At 48.5% G+C, this 20885-nt stretch overlaps 3 protein-coding genes across 3 annotated transcripts; 1 reads left to right on the forward strand and 2 right to left on the reverse strand.

The window, feature by feature from the left end:
• Positions 1–1032: 1032 nt before the first annotated feature.
• PtA15_11A277 (uncharacterized protein) lies at positions 1033–3107 on the reverse strand (the record flags this gene model as incomplete). The annotated part of the gene is made up of 3 exons (XM_053161168.1): positions 1033–1438; positions 1519–1555; positions 2939–3107. 3 exons carry the CDS (start codon positions 3105–3107, stop codon positions 1033–1035), a joined length of 612 nt encoding a protein of 203 aa, XP_053025142.1.
• Positions 3108–15810: 12703 nt separating this feature from the next.
• Positions 15811–17090, forward strand: PtA15_11A278 (uncharacterized protein; the record flags this gene model as incomplete). Its single annotated transcript, XM_053161169.1, has 4 exons — positions 15811–15864; positions 16273–16504; positions 16572–16801; positions 16890–17090. The coding sequence occupies 4 exons, from the start codon at positions 15811–15813 to the stop codon at positions 17088–17090; spliced, it is 717 nt and encodes a 238-aa protein (XP_053025143.1).
• A 749-nt stretch (positions 17091–17839) lies between these two features.
• On the reverse strand, positions 17840–19167 carry PtA15_11A279 (uncharacterized protein; the record flags this gene model as incomplete). Its single annotated transcript, XM_053161170.1, has 3 exons — positions 17840–18759; positions 18846–18911; positions 19011–19167. The coding sequence occupies 3 exons, from the start codon at positions 19165–19167 to the stop codon at positions 17840–17842; spliced, it is 1143 nt and encodes a 380-aa protein (XP_053025144.1).
• Positions 19168–20885: the final 1718 nt, after the last annotated feature.

Genomic DNA, 20885 nt, shown 5'->3' on the forward strand with positions numbered 1-20885 from the left:
GGAAGAGGAAAGACATACCAAGATGACAGGCATTTTCGCCTCGATGTCCCAGTCAACGAGATGACCGACGATGGACATCTCTCGTCCGAGAACGTAAAGAATGTGAGTCTTGACGAGGTTCTTTGATGCTGGAACAATATATTTGGATAAGAATGGTCGGTGACATCGGGCCTGCAGAAGAAATGTTAGCTAGAACTAATTTGGGCTTTGGTGATTGGTTATCTGAACTTACGACGGGGTCCCAGTCATTGTGCGAAAGAATGACCTCAAGCTGATTGTCTTCCCCCGCATGAGGGCTGGGAATCTCGTTTCTCTCAATGATGACACCTAAGCCGACAACGCCGGTCCGGTTGCTGAAATTGAGGCCAAGGTCTGATGCTTTACCGATCCGCATGATTGATTCTTGAGTATAGGTGATGGTAGGAGTACTGCCGTCGTTGAGGGCGATCATTCGTACTCCCGTCAAAGAATAAAGGACTCCTTCTTCCAAGGTGTTAGTGATTGCGGTATTAGTCATGAGTTTCACTTCGAAATCAATTTCTTTGTCGCCTGCGACACCAGCACATTGGAAAAAGGTCCCAGTGGTTACCAAACCGTACTGGTTGCCGCGCACTACATCGATTTCAGACTAAAAGAGGAAATGGAATCAACAGCTTGCGTCCTTGAAGAGGACAAACTAGAAGCTCACATCAGCTGTGGCCTCGAAGTGTCCAGAAAGAACGCTCGGATGATTGGAAGGTCTGGCAACCGACATGCTAGACGAGGTTAAATGAAAGGATGAGTGATTGGGTTGAGTCTATGTTGGGGTTGTTGGGCGATGTGGATGATGAGACGGATGAGGTGGTTGGAGGTCTTTAAATAAGTGAGAGATTTTCGAACTGGTGAGACTATGTTTCTCTCCCGGGAGAACTGGTATCAATGTAAACGTCAACACCGGCAAGAAGAATTGAAGTGGAGTAGCAAGGGTAAAGGTTTGAGGTGGCGGTAAGGGTCTAACAAGAAGAATAAATAAATTGGAAAACGAACTTGGCTTCATGTGGCGATGCTAGGGGGCAAGGCAAAGGTAGACGACCGCATGAAAACAGAGCGAGAGTCGCGGGGTAGCAGATAATCGTTGGTGATAAGGGTCTGACAGTCTTGGAAGATAATTCGAGGGGAATAGTGGAAGGTTCGATGCGAAGGGTAGACCCGCTGTATTGACTGATGGACGAACCGTGGCGTGAACAACAGGCAGTTAAGACGACGGGTTGTCATAGGATTTGCGAAAAAGGGAGCCTGGCAATGACGACGAGTCGTCAGGGTTGAGTGTGAAGATGTAGATGCAGTTTGCGTTTCATGGGGTCTAGCTGAGTGTGCTCCCAGTGCGGGGTTTAACCGTTGTGAGGTGTGGGGTGAACTTGTTGCGTATCGTGTCGGAAAATTATGGAGTTCAAACACACTGTAAGGTCAATGAAGGTTCAGTATTGTCGGAATACCGTTAAAGGGTGAAATTGGAAAAAGAACAGGATCTGTACTAACTGGTGGGAGGGAGGGTGAGACAACCAGCAAGCGACCACTATGGGGACAACGATTCATCAGGGTCCAGTATCGTGATATATTGCGATTTGGTGTTTCAAGTAATCCGGATGAGGTGCCCTTGCGGTGGCGAGTGTCGACCGTTAGGGGTATGGGCGGAGCTTGAAGTGTTTCGTGATGGGCAAAAAATGTACGGGGGGAAAGGTTTTAGGATATGGACGGAGCTGGAGGCGTTTCGTGAGGGGGGAAGTATGGGCGAGCTGAAACGGTGTGTGCTCGTTGGGGGGGGAAAATTTTGGGCTGGGTGGAATATAAAAGAGGGGTCGAAGCGGCCAAGGGGAAAAGAAGCAAGCCCCGGTCTTGGCTTCTTTATGCCGTCGGGGTTTATTTACAATGGGGGCTCAATGGGAATAGGGGGTTTAAGACAGGTTAGCGGGATTCGCGCCAGTCTTGGGGGTCTCACTTTTACGGAAGTGACCCCCCCAAATACCAAGGGGGAAGCCATGCTCCAGGTTTCTGTAAAACACTTGTTTATTGAAACTTGGATTAAAATTTTATGAATTTATGGTGTTATAATTTTATGCAGTCAACTTTGAACACCCCTAGTATACCACTACCCCGAGAATGTCAAATCCGTTGGGAGATTGCCAAGCGTCTACGCCAAGATACAGTGCTCCAGTGTGGCTCTGGAGGTTTTAAAAAAATGAGCTCAAAACTAGAATTACCGATTAAATGAAAGTGAGATGGGATGTTTAACCTTCAAATCTGATTTCACATTTTCCTGAACCGCGGTGTATAGTTGATGAATGGCCTTTGAGATCAAATGACGGTGAGGTAAGTTTTTGAGGACTGTCAGATGTAAGATGCTCTTCAAGCTGGGGTCTTAAAATACATAGAAAGGTTGTGCAGACTTGGCACACCAAATTGCACACAATTGGGTGACCTATTGAGGGGCAGGTCAATAGGTAATCATTGCCAGGGGAGGATCAAGCAGTAATAAATTAAACTCACCTCAGGCGAGTCAATCTCGCCCGTTCCTGATATGCCTAGTGATGCAAGACTGCAGCTGCCATCACCCTGGCTCTGTTGCTTTTAGCAGACCGCTGCGTGTTTCAGGATATTGCTACACAAAGAGTTGGTCATCAGCCAATTGATTTTGGTTCTACACCTGTTATGACAAACCAAGACCTTGTGAGCTAATTGGAGGATGAAGCGGGCAGAATAAATGAATACTCACATCTTACACGGATACGCAATCATTCTGCCACCGTTCTTATCAAGCAGTTGGGAAAGCTGTGGGACGTGGTAAGATCTGTAACTGGAAATTTGGGCTGTCTTGGCAATTTTTGGGGCTCGGACTTTATAGTTTAACAAAGTCAGCAGGGTGGAAGAGGGAAGCGGAAAAAACGGGTTGAGGGCTTACTTAATTCTTCTTGATTGCTCATTGGCTTCAGGAGCTGGCTTCCACTTCCATCCTTGTTGATGGAATCCTGTGTAACTCCAAGTTTTTCTGGATCATCTGGAGTGGGGGATCCGGCAGAACTGGGGAGAGGAGTGGCGGTTTGGGCTTTCTTGTGCGGACGGCGACGCATTGAGGGCTTTCATGAGTCTGGATATCTAGATATACAATGACTTGTATGGGGGATATGTCATCCCCGACCCCCCGTGACCCCCCCTCCCTCCCCCACCAGGAAGGCTACAGGCGGGTACCCACGGATATACCAGGGTATCAACAAAAATAATGAGAAAAATTGGCACCCGCAGCAAGGGTACCCGCCCCCAAAATGAGTACCCGCCGGCGGGTGCTAGGTACCCGCCACAAGTACTTGAATTCCATCCCTACAGCTCATAGGGCCCCAGTTTCCATGCAGTCACAGGGACAGGCCCAGAGCTACCTGAGTCAGAGCTTTGAGTTCCAACTAGAAGCAGGCTATTCGGAGACAGGATTGACTAGCGTTGAGCCTGCAGATAGATTTATTGGTCTGGGAATGTCCCAGAGCAACTATGACACCATGAGACCAGCGCTAGCCAAGCGGCAAGGTCTATATCAGCTACAGTTGCGGTAGTCATCTGTCAGTACCAACCCGTGGGCAAAAGTTGACAGCCAGGTGTGGGGCAAACCTGAGAGTGTAACATAGGAGGCCCAAAACTCAAATTGACCACATTTTTGGGGTCTTTGGATGTTGTAGATTCTAAATCTATGTGGGCTTGCTGATTGCCTCAGCCAAAAAAAAGTTTCACTTTTTTTGATCTCTGCCATTGGGACCTGGGCATATGTACATACTATAAGGCCATATATATGGACTTATACTTATTTTAGGGGCTTATGGAGCTTTGTAAAGCCATAATCTCATGTTTAATTCACACATCTGTGAACATAACATAGCTTCAAGCCTCAAAGCTGCTTAATGGGTCTTGATAAAAGTGAAAAGATAAGATAGTTTTTGCCACAAAATAATTAACCAGGAAATGAGGTCAAGCTGATCTTTACTTTCTCTCATTTTTCTCACCCATGGCGGACGTCCAGCTGACTCCAACCACTGGTCTCCCTCCCCGCAGGGCCCCTATGTTTTTTTGAAAAATCCCGGGCCCCCCAATTGGGACCAGCCAAAAGTTCGACCCAACGGATGCCTACCGCAACTGTAGGCACACAGTGCCTAGGTGTCCATTTCCTGGGAAAGCAGAGAGCCTCATAAAGAGGCCGACAAAGCAAGTGAGACGGTATGAATCTTTCCCTGCTCTGCCTCAGTTTGCCTTTGTCATGCTGCTTTCCCCGCAAAACACTTATCTTTTTTGCACCGCCCACCCACCCACCTGTCAAGACACCGTCCAAGGAGTAAGGGTTTAGTGCCTGTTCCCCCACTCCCTGGACTATCAGTTTCGGTTTCTGCTTGGGAATATTTCTTGGCACTTCCCAGTGAGAGACCAATTGTTCCTTTGACCCACACGCGGCTAGGCACACAGTGAGACACGGGCTCCCCTTCCAAGAAAGGGTTGAGCCTATACAGCCTAGCCGTGTCAGACTCAGTAGCCCATGCGGGTGAACGGCGTGAGAGCTGATCCACACCGCAGCGCAGGCGGACACCACGCCGCGCAGCCTGTGTCCTCCCGGGCGGAAAGTCATGTGCGCTTACACGGCAGTTGCGCGGATTAAGGTTTTGGCCGTCAAAAATGCCGTCAGAGACAACTGGCCGGTGAGATTGGCCGCTCACTAGTGGGTCTCCCGTCAACCGTCAAAATGACGGGTGAATTAACAGCGTACCCGCTGGCACTTGACTTCAGGCAAGTTTAACATAACTTGCCTGGGGTCGGTTTGCTGATGCACCCGCTTGACCTGACAACAGCTGGTGGGAACAGTGGCAAGATGCCGGCCTCCAGGCTAACCCAAAAAAAGGGCAGAGGGGGCCAAGATATAGATAGTCATTTGGGACCCGGGTACCAAGCGGTACCCGGGTACCGCACCGCTTTTTGGCCAATTTCAGGTACCTAGTACCGCACCCGGCACCGCCTGGGAGGTACCACGGGTACCGCTGGCAGGTACTGCGGGTACCACCCGTGATATTTTTTGGTGTGGCAGCGTCCTGCTGTCCTGGTTGCTCCATCCAGTTTGTTGCCGTCCTTTGCAACAAGCTGGAGGGCAAACAGGCCACTGTTCGCCGGGAGGGACTCCTCCCGGCAAGCACTGGCTCTCCTCTTTGACCGGAGGAATCCCTCCGGTTGAGGAGGAATACACACCTCTAACCGGAGGAATTGATCCATCCAATTGGAGGCATGTACACCTCTTTGACCGGAGGAATGGCTCCGGTCAAAGAGGCAAGTCCACCCAGCGAGCTGTATATGTGCGTCCAGCTCACCCGGTGGACATCCCTCGCCAAGCTGGATACATAATATGTATCCAGCTTGCTGAGATGGCTCATCCCTCACCAAGATGGATACACAATATCCAGCTCGGCTAGGGAGGTCTCACGGCGAGCTGGACACATCCAGCTCCCTTGGAAGATTCCTTCCGGCGAACTGGATACATATGTATCCCGCTTGGCAAGGGGACTCCTCCATCTCATCAAGAGGTTCTTTGGCGTCCGCGAGCTGGATACAATATATGTATCCAGCTTCACGGGAGGAGTCCCCTTGGCGAGCTGGATACGCCGAGAGGAATCCTCCCAGCTTGCTGGAAGGCCTTCGCCAAGCTGAATCTACCAAGTCCAGGCTCTCAATCCCCCGGGGGGTGGGAGGTACTTGTAGGCGGTACCCGGGTACCGCACCACTTTCCGGCCAAAACCCGGTACCTAGTACCGCACCCGGCACCGCTGCGCGGGTGCAAGCCGGGTGCAAGGGGGTACCCGCCGCGGGTACCGAATGACTATCTCTAGGCCAAGAAAAAGTCCGCCCAGAGGGACACGTCACCCTTGGCCCTCACCCATCCACCCGCCTCATTTTTACTAAGTCCGCTCATTGGATCACCACCACCCTCCATCTCCCCCACCCTCACCAACCCACATCCTCTGACCTCTTGCATGTTCAGATGACCGTGCTGGCTGCCGCTCTCACTTGCACTTGACCAATCTTCCTGATAATTGACAACAATGGGCTCCATTTCAATGTCATGCAGGTGAGTTCCTGCGTTCAACGCATTGTGCTGATGTTCTGCCTCAACATCATCAGGTTCAATATCAACCATTGGCTTGACCATTGAGGATTGGTTAATTTGACAATCCACTTGACAATCTGCGCCCTTGGCTGCTGTTTGACTATACCCTGGCCACAAACTTCCTGGCAGCTTCGCCAGGTGTGAGGCATTCTTTGAATGCTCCACAGTTGAAATCATTGGCCAACCACCACAAAACCTGCAGACCCATCTTCGCCGGAAATCAATAGAAGGAGCTGGCGCATAAACTTAGGATCGAGCCCAGGTTGTCGGACAGATGGCCCCATTCGGCCGCAAGGAAGCAGTTGTTATAGTCCAGCCATTGGATCATTGTCCCAACATTGAATGCCCCCCGGATCGGATCCAAGACAAATGCCATCCCAGGAACTTGTGTGCCATTTGGTAGTACCGTACCCTCAACAACCGGGCCAAGCAGTTTCGAGCAAGTTGGAAAGCGAAGAACCTCGAGCCCACATCCAAGTGTATCGATCAAGCATAGTCTGGCGGTTTTGTAGGCCAGAGCCGGATTGTCAAACTTGGGATCATGGACGTTAATTTCTCTTCCTCTCTCACATTGTCTCTTCTCTTCCTCTCTCCCCTTGCCTCTTCTCTAGCCAGCCATAAAAGCAGAATCAAACAATTAGATAAGAAAAACAACCAAAAAACACCACTGTAAACTGCAATAAAAACCAAAAAAAAGTGCCCAGGTGGCCGTAAAATCCATTTGAGCATGTCTCCGGAGGGTGTGTGCCAAGAGCGATCTGAGAACAAGGGATTTTGGTGGTTGAACAGTGGGCAAACAACCCTGTTTGATTTTGTAGGGGGGCTCGGGTTTGACGGCAAATTGCCGCTGGGGTCGAGCCACCTTTACTTTTGCCAGCCGCTTGTCCAATTGCACATTGGCAAGGGTGCCGCCAGTTTGGCGGTCCACTTGACGGTTGACGGGAGACTGGCTTGCGAATGGTTGGCAATGGCTGGGGGAGGTCCGTCAAATTGACGACCAAACTTTTGGCGCTTTGCCGGCGCCACGCAACTGACGTGTAGTGGATGCCTGTGTGGTGAGTTTTTGGATCCGGACCAAAAACCAGTTTTTTTTTTTTTTTACCTCCTCCTGTAGCCGCTTCCTTCCTTGTATTGACTGAATTCCTTTTCAAGGCCATAAAGGCCTTCTTCTTGTCTTTCTTTTGGTGTTATGCAAACCAACCAGCACTGCCAGTATAATTGGCTGGGTTGAGGTTATCCCAGTTAAACTGAGATGAACTCAACCAATTTAAACTTGGTTGATCTTAACTGATGAAATATAAATCCAAGGTACCCCCCTTGGGTTTATATTTCATTGGATGAGATCAACCCATTTTAAATTGGTTGAGTGCATCCCAGTTAGTCTGGGATGAATTTATCCCAGCCAATTATGCTGGCAGTGCAGCCATGCTTCTCTGGCTCCCCCCGCGGCAGCAGACTTCTGTTAAGTTCAACTACACGGCGGGGGTACTTCCTGCCCCGCCCGTTTGTGGAACCAACGAGAGGAGGGTAATCCGTGGAGCCGACAAGGATCGGCTTGGTAACCCCTTGGTAAGCTCGTTGGTTCCACGAAACGCTATTTTTCCACGTGGAACCAATGGGCTTCACACTTTTCCCCGTCGGTTCCACGATGTGCCTTCCTGGCACGCGTGGAGACCACGTCAGCTCGTTGCTCACGTCGGTTCCACGGCATTTTTTTTTTTTTTTACTTCCAGCCAAGACCACCTCAGGCTGGTCCTGAGGTTTTGAAAGTCCGACAAAACTCAATTTTGAAGAGAGGAAAAAAAAACTTGAAAAAAAAAACTTAAGAAAAAAACCTATCGCAAACCCGATCGCAAACCATCGTTTGGGGGGTTTATATAGTGTATAAAAGCTTGGTATGGGAATGTGAAATGGCTGCGTTGTGTAGCACTCCCTCTCACCCTGGCCCCTTGTGCTTGGTGTGTGTTCGAGTCCCAACAATGACAATTTTTGTCGGGCTCCTCCCGCTAAATTTTTCAGCCCCGCCTACGTGGCCACGTGGATTCCACGGGTACACATCTGTAAGTATCTGTGGAATCCTCGGGGCCATCACGAGGTGCCCCCGTGATCCACTTGGTGGAGGTCACGTGAACGTGTGGACCAGCAGCCGCTGGTCCGACCTCGCGCGCGGCTACCACGTGGAGTCCTCGTGGATTCCGCGTGATTTCCCCGTGGATTGACTCCCCGGGTGTAGGGCCGCGCCGGGCCGACTTTGGCTCAAAGGGGAAGCGCCGCGCGCAACGGCCGACGCGTTCGGCTGTTGGCACGCGTCCAACCGTGGCGCGTTCCTGTCCTCTCCCAGAACCCGATCAAAAGCCCTCGCGACCATTCGGCCTGAATCTGAATATTACGAGCATCTAAAAACATGAGCAGACTGTAAGGAACACGCCAAACTTTATGGCTTTGTGGACAGAACTAAAACTTTTGATTTTATAACTTTGAAAAGGATTTTGAGTAGGTAAACAATAATAACAAAATAAGTCTCTTGAGAAAAGGAAAAACAGCGTAATCTTTCGGCGTATTTATAACAAAAGTGAATAATTATAAAGAGAGATTTTAAATAAACCGTTTCTGATATGTGGTTACAACAACTGTAAAGTAACTCATCATAGGATCCGTACAATTGTAGATTCTTAAGAGAGATCTGTGTGACAAGTAGTTTGTAACGAAAGAATTTACATAGAATTTTACAACCGTTTATATATATATATATATATATTTTTTTTTTTTTTTTTTTTGTTCGCTTGTTTCTGACCTGAGTTTGACAAAATGATCTGCCATGTACCCTATTGTTGAATCCGTACTCCACTGTTTGAAGAAAGTCTGATGGGTTTTATGCCAAATTCGTTATGAAATTTTTTGAGATAGGGGAGCATGGTTTCTGAGAAGTGTCCCGCCCGAATCCAGGAGTTGTCCGCCGTTGATCCGTCCCGCCAAATCACCAAATATTCATGAATTCGCGACTCTGATTGTCGATAGCCTATAATAGCCTCTACTTCGTTCTCATCAAAAAACTGGTCTGGCAAAGCGTTATGCAATCGAGGTGCTGGAGGTCCTTTTCTTCCTGGGAACGATCGCGGATTTACATAAGGAGCTAATAGTGATGAATGAAAAGCTGGGTGAATTCTCTTTAATTCTGGAGGAAGGGAAAGACGATATGCTTCACGACCGATAGACTTAGCAATTTTAAACGGTCCCAATTTCTTGAAATCCAACTTTCCCAATGGTCTTTTCATTGCTATGTTCTTTCGCAGAAGCCATACCCAATCTCCTTCTTTGAACCCTGGACTTTCACGACAAAGCTTATCAAAGTATTCCTTCTGCACTTCCTTTGCTTGTCTCATGAATTCCTGCAGCGAAAATTGTACATCGGTCAGCTTTTCCACTAATTCATCTGCTGCTAGAACTGAAGAACCGCTCATTATTAAATTGACTCGAGGGTGAAAGGAATATTGAGCGAAGAATGGCGAATAGCCTGTTGAAGCTGAGATAGAAGTATTGAAAACTAATTCTGCCATAGGGAGCAATTGCACCCAATCATCCTGTTGATCAGAGACAAAATGCCTGATGAAGGTTTCCAATGTTTGATTCGTTCTCTCTGTCTGCCCATCCGTTCGCGGATGCCAAGCCGTTGACGGCGCCGGTCGAATTTTCAAGAGGCGTTGAACTTCCTTCCAAAAGCGAGACACAAAAATCGCACCCCTATCTGATACAATTTTGTCCGGTAGTCCATGGTACCTAACGAACCGATCCAAGAATATGTAAGCAAAATCCTCCGCCGTCCATGATTCTTTAGCTGGAATAAAATGAGCCCCCTTTGTAAAATGGTCCACTATAACCAAGATAGAATCAAACGACATTGAGGTCAGAAGTTTCACCACGAAATCAATGCCTATAACACTCCAAGGTCGCTTCGGAATACCCAACGCGACCATTAACCCTGTAGGATGTTGAGTCGAGTGTTTTGCTTTCTGACATGACAGGCAAGATTTCGTATATTGTATCACATCTGCTCGTAAACCCGGCCAATTGAACGTTTGGGTAATATTCTGCAAGGTTTTTAAAGATCCCAAATGTCCTGCTGAAATATCATCATGAAATTCTCTTAGTATCGTTGGTCGGAGAGATAAAGGAACAAATATTCGATCTTTTAACCACCAAAACCCCTGATCAAATTTCATAAGTGATTCTTTGTCTCCTGCATCTTCCGCCGGTGGTTCCCTTTGATAAGCTCCTTTCAAGAGATCCAAGGCACGCTTAGTTGGTTGGCAAAACATGTGATCAACCCAAAGTTGTTCCTCGGCGGGAATGTCATCCTTATCATCTGTTTTGGAATGCTCAATAACCAAAACCTCCTGATCAGCTGAACCTTCTGAGTCAATTAATGTCAAAGTGTCTTGAGTTTTTTGAAATACTGCACGAGACAACTCTTCCTTTCCGTCATCATTGATGAAATCCGGTCTCCTAGTGGCTGGGTCTGCAGGATTTTGTTTTCCAGGAACATGCTTGATCGTGAAATGATATGATGACAGAGCGGATGCCCATCGCGCTTGTCTATCAGACAAATTTTGGTTAGTCAAGAAATAACATAAATTTGCATGATTGGACATAACCACTACTGGCTCCGTAGTGTCGATCAACCAAGCCCTCCATTCCACAAAAGCCAAAACCACTGCATATAACTCCTGATTGTGTACCTGCCAAAGAGCTTCCCGTGGAGTCAGTTTTCTTGAAAGAAATGATACTGGGTGAAGATGACCATCCTTATCAGGTTGGCACAAAACCCCAGAAATTGCATATTTTGAACTGTCCACGAAAAGAACTCTCCGCTTTGCAAAATCAAAGTGCATTAGCAACGGTGCCTTCGTAAAACAAGTTTTGAGATAAGAGAAAGCCTTGCAACACTCGTCCTCCTCCAGTCCTGTTGTCACCTCTACCCCTGTTTTTGTCAACTCCGTGAGCGGCGCGGAGACCTCTGAGAATCTATGGATAAATCGACGATAGAAATTAGTAAATCCTAAAAAATTTCTTAAATGACAAATAGACTCCGGGTAAGGCCATTGCATCACTGTGTCCAATTTTGCTGGATCCATCTTTATTCCAATCGGAGAAATGTCAAAACCTAAGAATGAAACCTTGTCAACATAGAAAGAACATTTCTCAGGAGAAGCAAAAAGATGGTTATCCTGAAGGCGAGACAGCACTTTCTGTACATGAACTGTATGATCCGACCTGGTCTTGGAAAATATCAGAATATCATCAATGTAAACGAAACAAATCACATGAATAAATTCCCGAAGAACATGTTGAATAAAACATTGAAAACATGCCGGCGCATTCGCCAACCCAAAGGGCATGACTAAATAATCATACAGACCCCAAGGTGTCCGAAATGCTGTCTTCCACTCATCCCCTTCTTTTACCCTTAGTAGATTAAATGCGGCTTTCAAATCAATTTTTGTGAAGTACTTACACCCCTGCAATTGGTTCAGCAATTGCCCCAAAATTGGGATGGGATAACTGTCTCTGATTTTCATTGAATTCAAACCGCAATAATCCACACAAGGACGGGGTTTCTTACCAGGAACTCTCACAAAGAAGATGGGCGCAGCAGCGCTGGAAGAAGAGACTCGGATAAAACCTTTATTCAAATTTTCATCAACATATTCTTTCAATTGTTCTAACTCTACAACGGATAAATTGTGCAGTCCACCGAAAGGGGGAACCGCTCCTTCACGCAGATTGATGGAGATATCCATGTCTCGATGCGGTGGGAGAGTACAATTATCCTGCGGTCAAAAAACGTCAGCATATTGTAGAAATTCAGGTGGAAGATGGAACTGAGAGTCTGTTATGGAAGCGATACTGTTAAGAAAATCGACATTACCTTCAAGTCCCTCCTCAAGATCCAAAGAATCTATGACGAAGACCTGAGTCAACCCTAAAGTGAAGCGATGTCCGTGCTCCACACTCCCTGAAGCGCTCCACGACTGTCGGTCCAACCATGGCAGACTGAAAATGGCGTCGACTGAACCGAGCCGAGTGATGCCAAAAGTGCTATTGAACTGAACTGGCCTGTCGTCGATCGCTGAAAGAGTTATCTTCCCAGCCCAATTGTGAGTGACCGTGCCGCCCACGCCTGGTTGTCCGTCAAACCCTACACACTGAATCGCCGTCTTGCGTTTTTGAGAGGGAAGCCTATTTTCTTGAATGAAACGGTCGCTGATGAAGTTCGCCATCGACCCCGTATCCACCAAAACCGACGCTATGACCAATTTGTTTGCCAAAGTTCGAAAAGAGACCGGGATCAGGATCCACCCTGCCTTCGAAACATCCAATCGTACCCAAACCGTTGCCACCGGGATGACTTCGCTCTCATCCTCGGGTTCATCGAAGCCGATTGGGTTGCTTGACCTTGTCGTGTTTGCTGGAGGAGCTGGATTGTCGTTGCCGTGAGCCGGGATGACTGTTTCGGCCCAGTTCCAGCTAGGATGTTGAGGGATCTGTGGCGGGCTCGGAGGTCCTTCAGGGTAGAGCGGGAGACGTCTGGTGCAGCTCTCGCCCGGGGGTCGAATTCCAAATGATATCTCCGCTACATGTTGTGGAACGGCGTTCTGATATTGCTCCACAAATTTCTTGCAAGCGGCACCCAAAACCCCCATGTTGGGACAATTGTAGGCGTCAATGTGATCGGGAGGGCTGGTACGTTGAAGACCGAAAGCACACTCGCTGCGCCATGCAGACCGTTCAAAATAAAGCCTCGAATTTCTGTTCCGGGGTCCTGGGAGCTCTAAAGGTTGACGCTGCATCGATGTCCATGGCATCCGGAGATCAAACCGGGGTTGAGGTGTTTGGGTGTTGATAGAAGTGAGTAGGCGGATGATGAATTGGGTAGGATGAAGTTTGAGAATGTTTCCCCTTTTTCTTCTGTTTTCTTCGCGCCAAATTCTCCAACTGCACCGCCGCACTAGGAGCTAAACTCATCTTGGTGGCCAAATTTGGTGTGGTTAACCATGCCTCCGACATTGCTTGATCAACAATATCATCATTCAGTCCTTCCACATACTTGTCAATCATTGCTCGCTCCGAATCAACCACCAAATGGCACAGAGACTGGTAGTGAGCGTTGTACTCCGCGACCGTTTGATTTCCCTGAACACAATCTTCCAACGCCCGTTTTGCCGTATCCGCCGCAAACTTGTCTCCAAACAATGCCACCAGCCCCTTCTCAAAAGATCTGACGGTCTGTAACATCGGATGGAGAAAGGGAAGTCGATCCAAGTCGGCGTAGGGATCCGACACGTTCTGAGCTCTTGCATTGGTCGAGATAAGAGAATTGTACCAATTCTCCGCCGGACTGGGCTCGCGGGTTGTATCCGATGGTTTGTAACCAAAATGCCGAGAAATCCAAACGATCATCCTTGCTTGAGAAGAGAAAAACGCCTCCCGGGGGTAAAGGAAATCACGAATCAGCTGCAAGAAACAAGCCAAATGTCTGGGCTCTCCCGAAAACCAAAGATCCGCAATTTTCGGGGGCTCCAGATAAACTCGTCCCGGTCCCTGTCCTTCCACAGTTTCCACCAATTGATTGTTCGAAGGAAAGGGCATTGGCCTGCCCTGTTGAGGATTCCCGCCTGCCGATTGGAAGGTCTTGCCCGGCTGTAGCTGTGGTACCGGAGCCTCCGCGTTTGGAACAAACGCAAAGCGGGCGAAATTCGGGGTATCCGCAAAAGCTGTGGAAATTGGGTCGAATTGAACCGGAGGTGGAGGTGGATATTGACAAAGGTTGGTATCCTTCATGATGGAGATAAGCTGCTCCAAGCCCGACGCCACACGGCCCACTTGTTGATCCAACTTGTCCAACCGCTGCGATTGAGCCTCCATCGAAGAGGTATCCGCGGGAGTCTGTTCTTGAGCAGGGGGAGTTTGTCCGTTGAGATCCATCGGGTCAGACGAAGACTGCGCACTCGGAGGGGAAGAGATGTTCTGCGAAGGGACTGTAGGATTGCAAGAAGAAACAGAATCAATGTAAGAGCGTAGGCAAACACCAAAAAGGTCGGTCTCTGCGGAAAGTTCCTGCGCATGAGATCTGATCTGAGAATGAAGAATTCGAGAACGACTGAGCGGCTGGTTGTTTGGTTGATGCCGGCCAATTCTCGCCAGAGGTGAAGCGACGCGCGTCGGAGAGATGTCTGCGGGGGTGCAGAAAAATGGGGTGGGATTTGTCGATTGAATTCGGAAGTGTGAGAACCTGAGTCCGTTTGTTCTGGCAAAGGGGTATGGGATTGACGGAGGGGGGAGGGGGTCGTGGGAAGATATTGACGTGTGGGGGAAAGATTTGGAGAAAACCACGGTTGAGAGCTATTCGTTGACCGAGGCGTGGAGGATCCGGACTGATCAGACTCCTCCTCGGGGAGATTTGCGAGAGAGTAGGACGGAATTTTGAAACTGATTACGAAAGGCTGGACGAAAAGGCTGAACTAAATCTGTATACTCTGCACTATATATCTCGACTTTGTACTAAAAACACTAAGTTATGAACTATGCGCAATACTTGCTTTGTTTATACTCCGTTACTTTGTAAAAGAATTTTGATTTCAGATTTATTACCTAATTGAAGCCGACACACTTGGAAGAGAGACAAGTTAGAAGAATAAACAATAATGAGGAAATAAGAGAGGAACCAACATTGTGATCAACAGAGACATATGAAAGGCAGTTGTTGAGGATGGATAGAATAGGGTGAATGGAAAGAACAAGATAGGGACAGAACTGAAAGAGGATAACATCAGTGAAGAACCAAGAGTCGAGTATAGTGTTGAAGTGAAATCTCACCAGACAAGAGTGGAAGGAGTTTGAGTAAAGAGGAGAAAGAAAGAAGAAGAAAGAATGAGATCGAGGGTGTGATTGAAGGTTGAGAGTGTTGTGAGTTAAGGTTGTTGAGGTTGATAGGGTTGATAGAGGGTTGGAGTCAAGAGGAAGTCGAGAAGGAATAAGGAGAAAGCTGAGAATCAAGATTGAACTATGAGCGGACACAAATGAACGGACACAACGCAGAAAGGTGCATGTCACACAAGTGATATGTCTGTGATTTTTACACTTTGGAGTGTGAATTTTTGTGAGAGACTTATAATGTAAGGAACACGCCAAACTTTATGGCTTTGTGGACAGAACTAAAACTTTCGATTTTATAACTTTGAAAAGGATTTTGAGTAGGTAAACAATAATAACAAAATAAGTCTCTTGAGAAAAGGAAAAACAGCGTAATCTTTCGGTGTATTTATAACAAAAGTGAATAATTATAAAGAGAGATTTTAAATAAACCGTTTCTGATATGTGGTTATGACAACTGTAAAGTAACTCATCATAGGATCCGTACAATTGTAGATTCTTAAGAGAGATCTGTGTGACAAGTAGTTTGTAACGAAAGAATTTACATAGAATTTTACAACCGTTTATATATATATATATATATATATATATATTTTTTTTTTTTTTTTGTTCGCTTGTTTCTGACCTGAGTTTGACACAGACGATCTCGCTTTGGCACAGGATGTCAGACGATCATACAATCCATCAATGGTTTCCGGCGACCCAGGGCCAGACGGATGACGGCGGCGGAGAAACGGGTCCAAGAAGCGAGAGACCGGGAGGCCGAACGGGTCAAGAACGGCGAGCGCATCCTCGCTAAGGTTCCGATCCGGACCCCGCAGATCCGGAGAAATCCGGAAACCCCGCACGCCAGATCAGGGTTCGGGATTGAGCTCAAGGGATCCGGAATCCGGTCGGATAGTGAACAGCGCTCCAAAAGCGAGATTTATGCGGGTAAACCCACCCGAAAATAAGGTCTTTTCTCGGGGAATACCCGTTAAACCCGCATGAATCGGGCACCCTACCGGGGAATCCCCGGCATACCCGATCAAATTGGTACTTTTTTTGGGAAATGCCCCTTGCTTTCAGATCCGGGAAAATCCGGCCGGATTCCGGATAAGACCAGGGTCAGGGTGCGGGATGGGTGATATCCGGCTCCGGGGCACCGGATCGGAACCTTAATCCTCGCTGACCTCAAGTTCCGCGAATGGCTCGATTCAATCAAGGTCCATCATAAGCAAGTCGCCAAACAGGAGAAACAAAGACGCGCGGACAAGTTGATCTCTGCCCTTCATGCGGCTTATTTGGCGCTTCAGGCCAAAACTAATAACTGGTCATCGCCCAATCGCTTCCAAAATTTCTCAAACGATTTTTGTAAATGTGACCGGTCCAAAGTCAAAGATCGTCGCGTGAATTTGATCGACCTCGACAGTAAGTAGGGCCCTATTCTTGTCTGCATTTTTCCACTTCGGCCCCCAACTTATTTGTTTCCATGTAGGCCGGCGGAGAGAGCAGATACGCTTCTGTTGTTGCGCTTCCGATAACCTCCATTTGCTTGCCCGCGGGTACATAGGAGCCAGCCCCTTTGCGCCACACACCGCCTTCTCGATTCCGCTTCTCAGGTCTTATATTCAGCTCTGGAAGCAGTGCGAGGCTGGTAATCTACCGGTTGGAACGCAGGTATGGCTGGAGGCCAAGTTCGGCGACCTCCTGACACCATCGGGCAACGTATGTAGATTGTTTACATTTCGAAACCCGACTGTTTAATTGGTGCTCTTACCAAGATATGCTTGCGCTCTATACATTCTAACCCAAGCGACAAAGATTCCAGCGACATTTCCCAATAGCAGTCGGCATCTACGGGGCCCTCCTGGACCGATCGAACGAGACTCCCGAAGATACTCTGAACCTGACGAAAGAAGAAGCCGCAGGGCTCGTTTCTTGTCCGGTCTGTTCGGGTCGGACGATTCGCGAAAGCAGAGAGACCAGCCCGAACGAGATCAATCGGCCATTATGATCTGTCCCGAGGGTAACATCCAGCACCGCTTCCATTACGAAACCGACAAATCCTACATGTCGCTCGTCGTCCTGTCACCATCCTTCAATCCGAAGCAAACCCAGTCTTCCGAACCCTCCCTGCAGGCTTGAGCTCCATCTTCACGTCTCTCTTCCGGCTGCGCCCCTGGCACCGGGTACGCGATATCTTGCTACTCTTGTCCAGACTATCACTTCCCAAATTCCTCAAGTCTCCTATCTCCTACGTCCCCTCGCCGCCTTCCCGAGCCCTCTGAATGTGCCCCGCCGACCTCAAGATTTGACTGGCTGTTCCTGCTCCGAGAAAACTTGGTCACGAAACAACTACAACTGCAAGTAACTTGCATTCCATCCTCTCCAAATGAACTATCTTCGAGAAGTCAGCGGATCCTTCACCGCGGTTGGAGAGGCTCACTCCCAACCACCAAATATTTTTTAAAAAAAAACTGATGTACAACACGCTTGCAAATAGCTCTCTACCATCATTAAGTGAAGATATCATTTCACTTTTCATTCAAGATAACTACAATAGCAATAATGTAAGAAAATAGTCCATTCCAAAACATAAGTCCGTGAATGCGTGTTTTATCAATTGAACGGATAAGGTTAAGCCTCCTGCAAAAGTATGCAATAAAAAAACACGATGACAATTGGTGAGACTCGTATAAAGCAACAGCACAAACATTTTTTTCTGGGGGATCTGATTGATCATGAGACTACGCGAGAGACTCTTCAATATTCGTATTCAGCCATTCCGGCAAAATTTAGGCTGGGATTCGGAGTATCAGACAAGTGACGGAACCTGGCATCGATTGTTGGATCTGCAAAATCTTGGGGGCCGTGCGTATTTCTTTGCTCATATTGATTGGCTTCAACTCCTTCACCTCGGTCGGCGATGAGGTTCATTGCGCAGATATTGCATTCGCTTGAAGGTGGGTAGTAGGAGTCAGTTCCTGGATGGACGATCGGATGGGATGGGCGATGGTTCAGGGGTTGCATGTAGGTGTAACCGTGAAGGTCGCCAACTGGCTTATTGTTTAGCTCATATCGATTGGCTTCAAATGTTTCCCATGAGTCGGGGTTGAGGCCCATTGGGTAGATTTCATCTGGTTCTTGGGATGGGTGGGATCGAGTTCCTGGGTGGAAAAGTGGCTGGGGTGGGCGATGGTCCTGGGCTTGCACGTAGTTGTAAACCTCTTGCTCGCGAACCGGCTTGTCCTGGTGTTTGAATGGGCTACGAAGAACGGGATGGCTTGGAGGATGGTAAGAGCCATGTTCATTCTCCACTGCACTCGGAGTCGGAGGACTCGCCGGGGAGGGGCTATGTTGTGCCTGGGCCTTCGCAAAGTGCATCACCTCGGGAAAAGTCATGGCGTATTCAAGCTTCTCCGTCATCAGCCGCTTGAAGTCTTCACTGGGAGTCGGAAGCCCTTCTAGTTCTTCAGCCGTCCCGGGTAACATCGGCGAGCTGAAGTTCACGCCTCTTGAGTTCGGCTCAAAGGCTGCCGCCAAATTCGGGCTCATATTGAGTGATCGAGCCTTCGCGAGTTGCATGTATCCCGGCACGGTCAGCATCTCTTCTAAGCTCTCCCTCATCATCCGCTTAAGAAATTCATTCTCATGGTCGGGAAGGTCGACCGGCCTCGCGTTTCCTATGTTCAGTTTATAACACGTCAATTAGGAACGACAAGAATGAGAGCACAGTAACAACAACCTTGAGAGAGGGACGTCTACTTACCCGCTGCGGCAAATATCTGTCTGGAATTCTCTGGAATGATCTCGCCAATGATTTCTTCACCGTTGCCTGGCAAATCTCAAGCAGAGAGGGGGATGAAGAATGACTCCGGTTAGAACAAAGTTACACATTTTTTTTTGGAAATTGAAGACGATGAAAATGGCTGACCACGGCCATTTTCTGATGAAACTGAAAGGTTTGAAGTATACATGATATCGCCAAGCAAGTTTTGTAAAGGTTGGATGTTAGTAGTAAAGAATTGGTGGGAGTCGTCGGGTGTTGCAGGGAAAGAATGGATTGGGAAGGTGGCCTTTTGAACCTTCATGTACCTCGAATTTCTTGACTGAGGAGAGGAAGGAGCTGGCAAACGAATCTAGGCTGAGTGGCCGACATTGGTGCATCCCCTCAGTCTTCTTTGGTTCTACCTGAGATGATGTATTGGAGAGACTCAGGGGGTAGTAGATAGCCCATATTCCCTTCGTCCCACATAAGCAATCCTCCATGCTCATAATTATGGAAAGGCTACGGTACATTTAAGCTGTGCCAAAGTCAGCAAAGGCTCTACGTGACGGAGAAAAACCTTACCGTTTAACGAGATCGTCGCCTTATGATTTATCCTTACCCTAGCTTCTATCGAAATCCTGCTCAGTGTAGCTTATGTTTCCGCTAGCATCTACTTGTTACGGCTCCTGAGCCGGGCGAGGGCAGCGACGCCCCAGGCAGCGTCGTCACACTTTTGGTGAACGCGAAGCCGGCCCAAAGCACATCCGCCTGATAGCGGGATAGCGGGTCCCGTGATGTGCTCCACCTATGGTGCGAGCCGAGGCCGGTTGCTCGGCGGTTTAATTACCTGCGCCGCTTGCTCGACAGTAGCGGGCAAGAACACTCGAGTCTCGACTTGGTCTGACCTGTCCGTCGCGAGTTTAGCATACGTCGCCTGCCGGGAGCCACAGCGCAAAGGGCTTCATACCTGCGAGACAGAAAAAACGCTTGAGTCTTGACTTGGTTTGATATGGCACTGAAGTTAGCAAAATTTCTCGAATCTGATGGAAATATTGAGGTGATCAGCTGTTCACTTTTCTTTCAAAGACATCTGGGTGCCACATTCTGAACGGTTTGTTTTTTATTTGATTATTTGTGCAGTATAACACGTATATTTATGATGCGTCCAAATTAAGGATGCCACCCGGCGCATTGGGCTCGGGCAAACCTTGTCCGACATCCGAACCCGGCAAATCCGGTCCCAGCGCCGGGTACCCGCCGGATCTTAACTTGCGCTGGGGTCTCTAGACGGTCAATTGAGGCAGGGGACGAATGATCAAAGCTATGACGGTCGCTGAGGGCCACCGAGGGTCGGTAGAGGCTACCGGGGGTCGCTGGAGGCCAACAATGGTCGTTGGAGGCCATCGAAGGTCGCTGGAGCCTGGAGGCCACCGAGGGTCATACATAAAGCTTGAACAGGTCCGTAGAAAGTTGATCGGCGTGGAAGAGCGTCGATCGACAATGGAGTGATATCCCTGCGAGAGACGACGAGATCCAACGATCCTGGGCAGCCGTGAAAGGTCCCGGCATGCAGTGACGAGTCCTGACTTCGGCAACGAGTTATTAAACGATCCAACCAGTCCCGGCAAGCAACAAGTTCTTGAGCAGCCACAGAGAGCCTCCCACCAGGGGGGACTTGTGTTAAGTTAGTAGGGTGCTCAAGGGGATCATCACTTTGACTGGAGTCCCAGTTGGATGTTTGCGGTTGTAGAAAGTGGATGTGGTCGCCATTTGACAGCCGGGGGGCCATTTGACGATGGCTTCCACCCCCTGTCAATCTGACGGGCCAGACCTTAAATCGTGCAACCGCCGTTGTAGTTGAAAAGGTGTCGACATGGGTGTTCTGCTTCGGAAACACAATACAATGATGAACAATAGGTGCGATCGGTAGAGTGAATCTCGCGCTGGGAGAGTGGTGATGTGCGGGCTTGGCCGTGCTTGTCGAGGACTCGAGAGCTCTGGCCTCCACCATAAAACGCCCTGGCTCGCCCCACAACGCCC

Source organism: Puccinia triticina, chromosome 11A (assembly GCF_026914185.1).
Source record: "Puccinia triticina chromosome 11A, complete sequence".
In the NCBI taxonomy this organism is placed as follows: Eukaryota; Fungi; Basidiomycota; class Pucciniomycetes; order Pucciniales; family Pucciniaceae; genus Puccinia; species Puccinia triticina.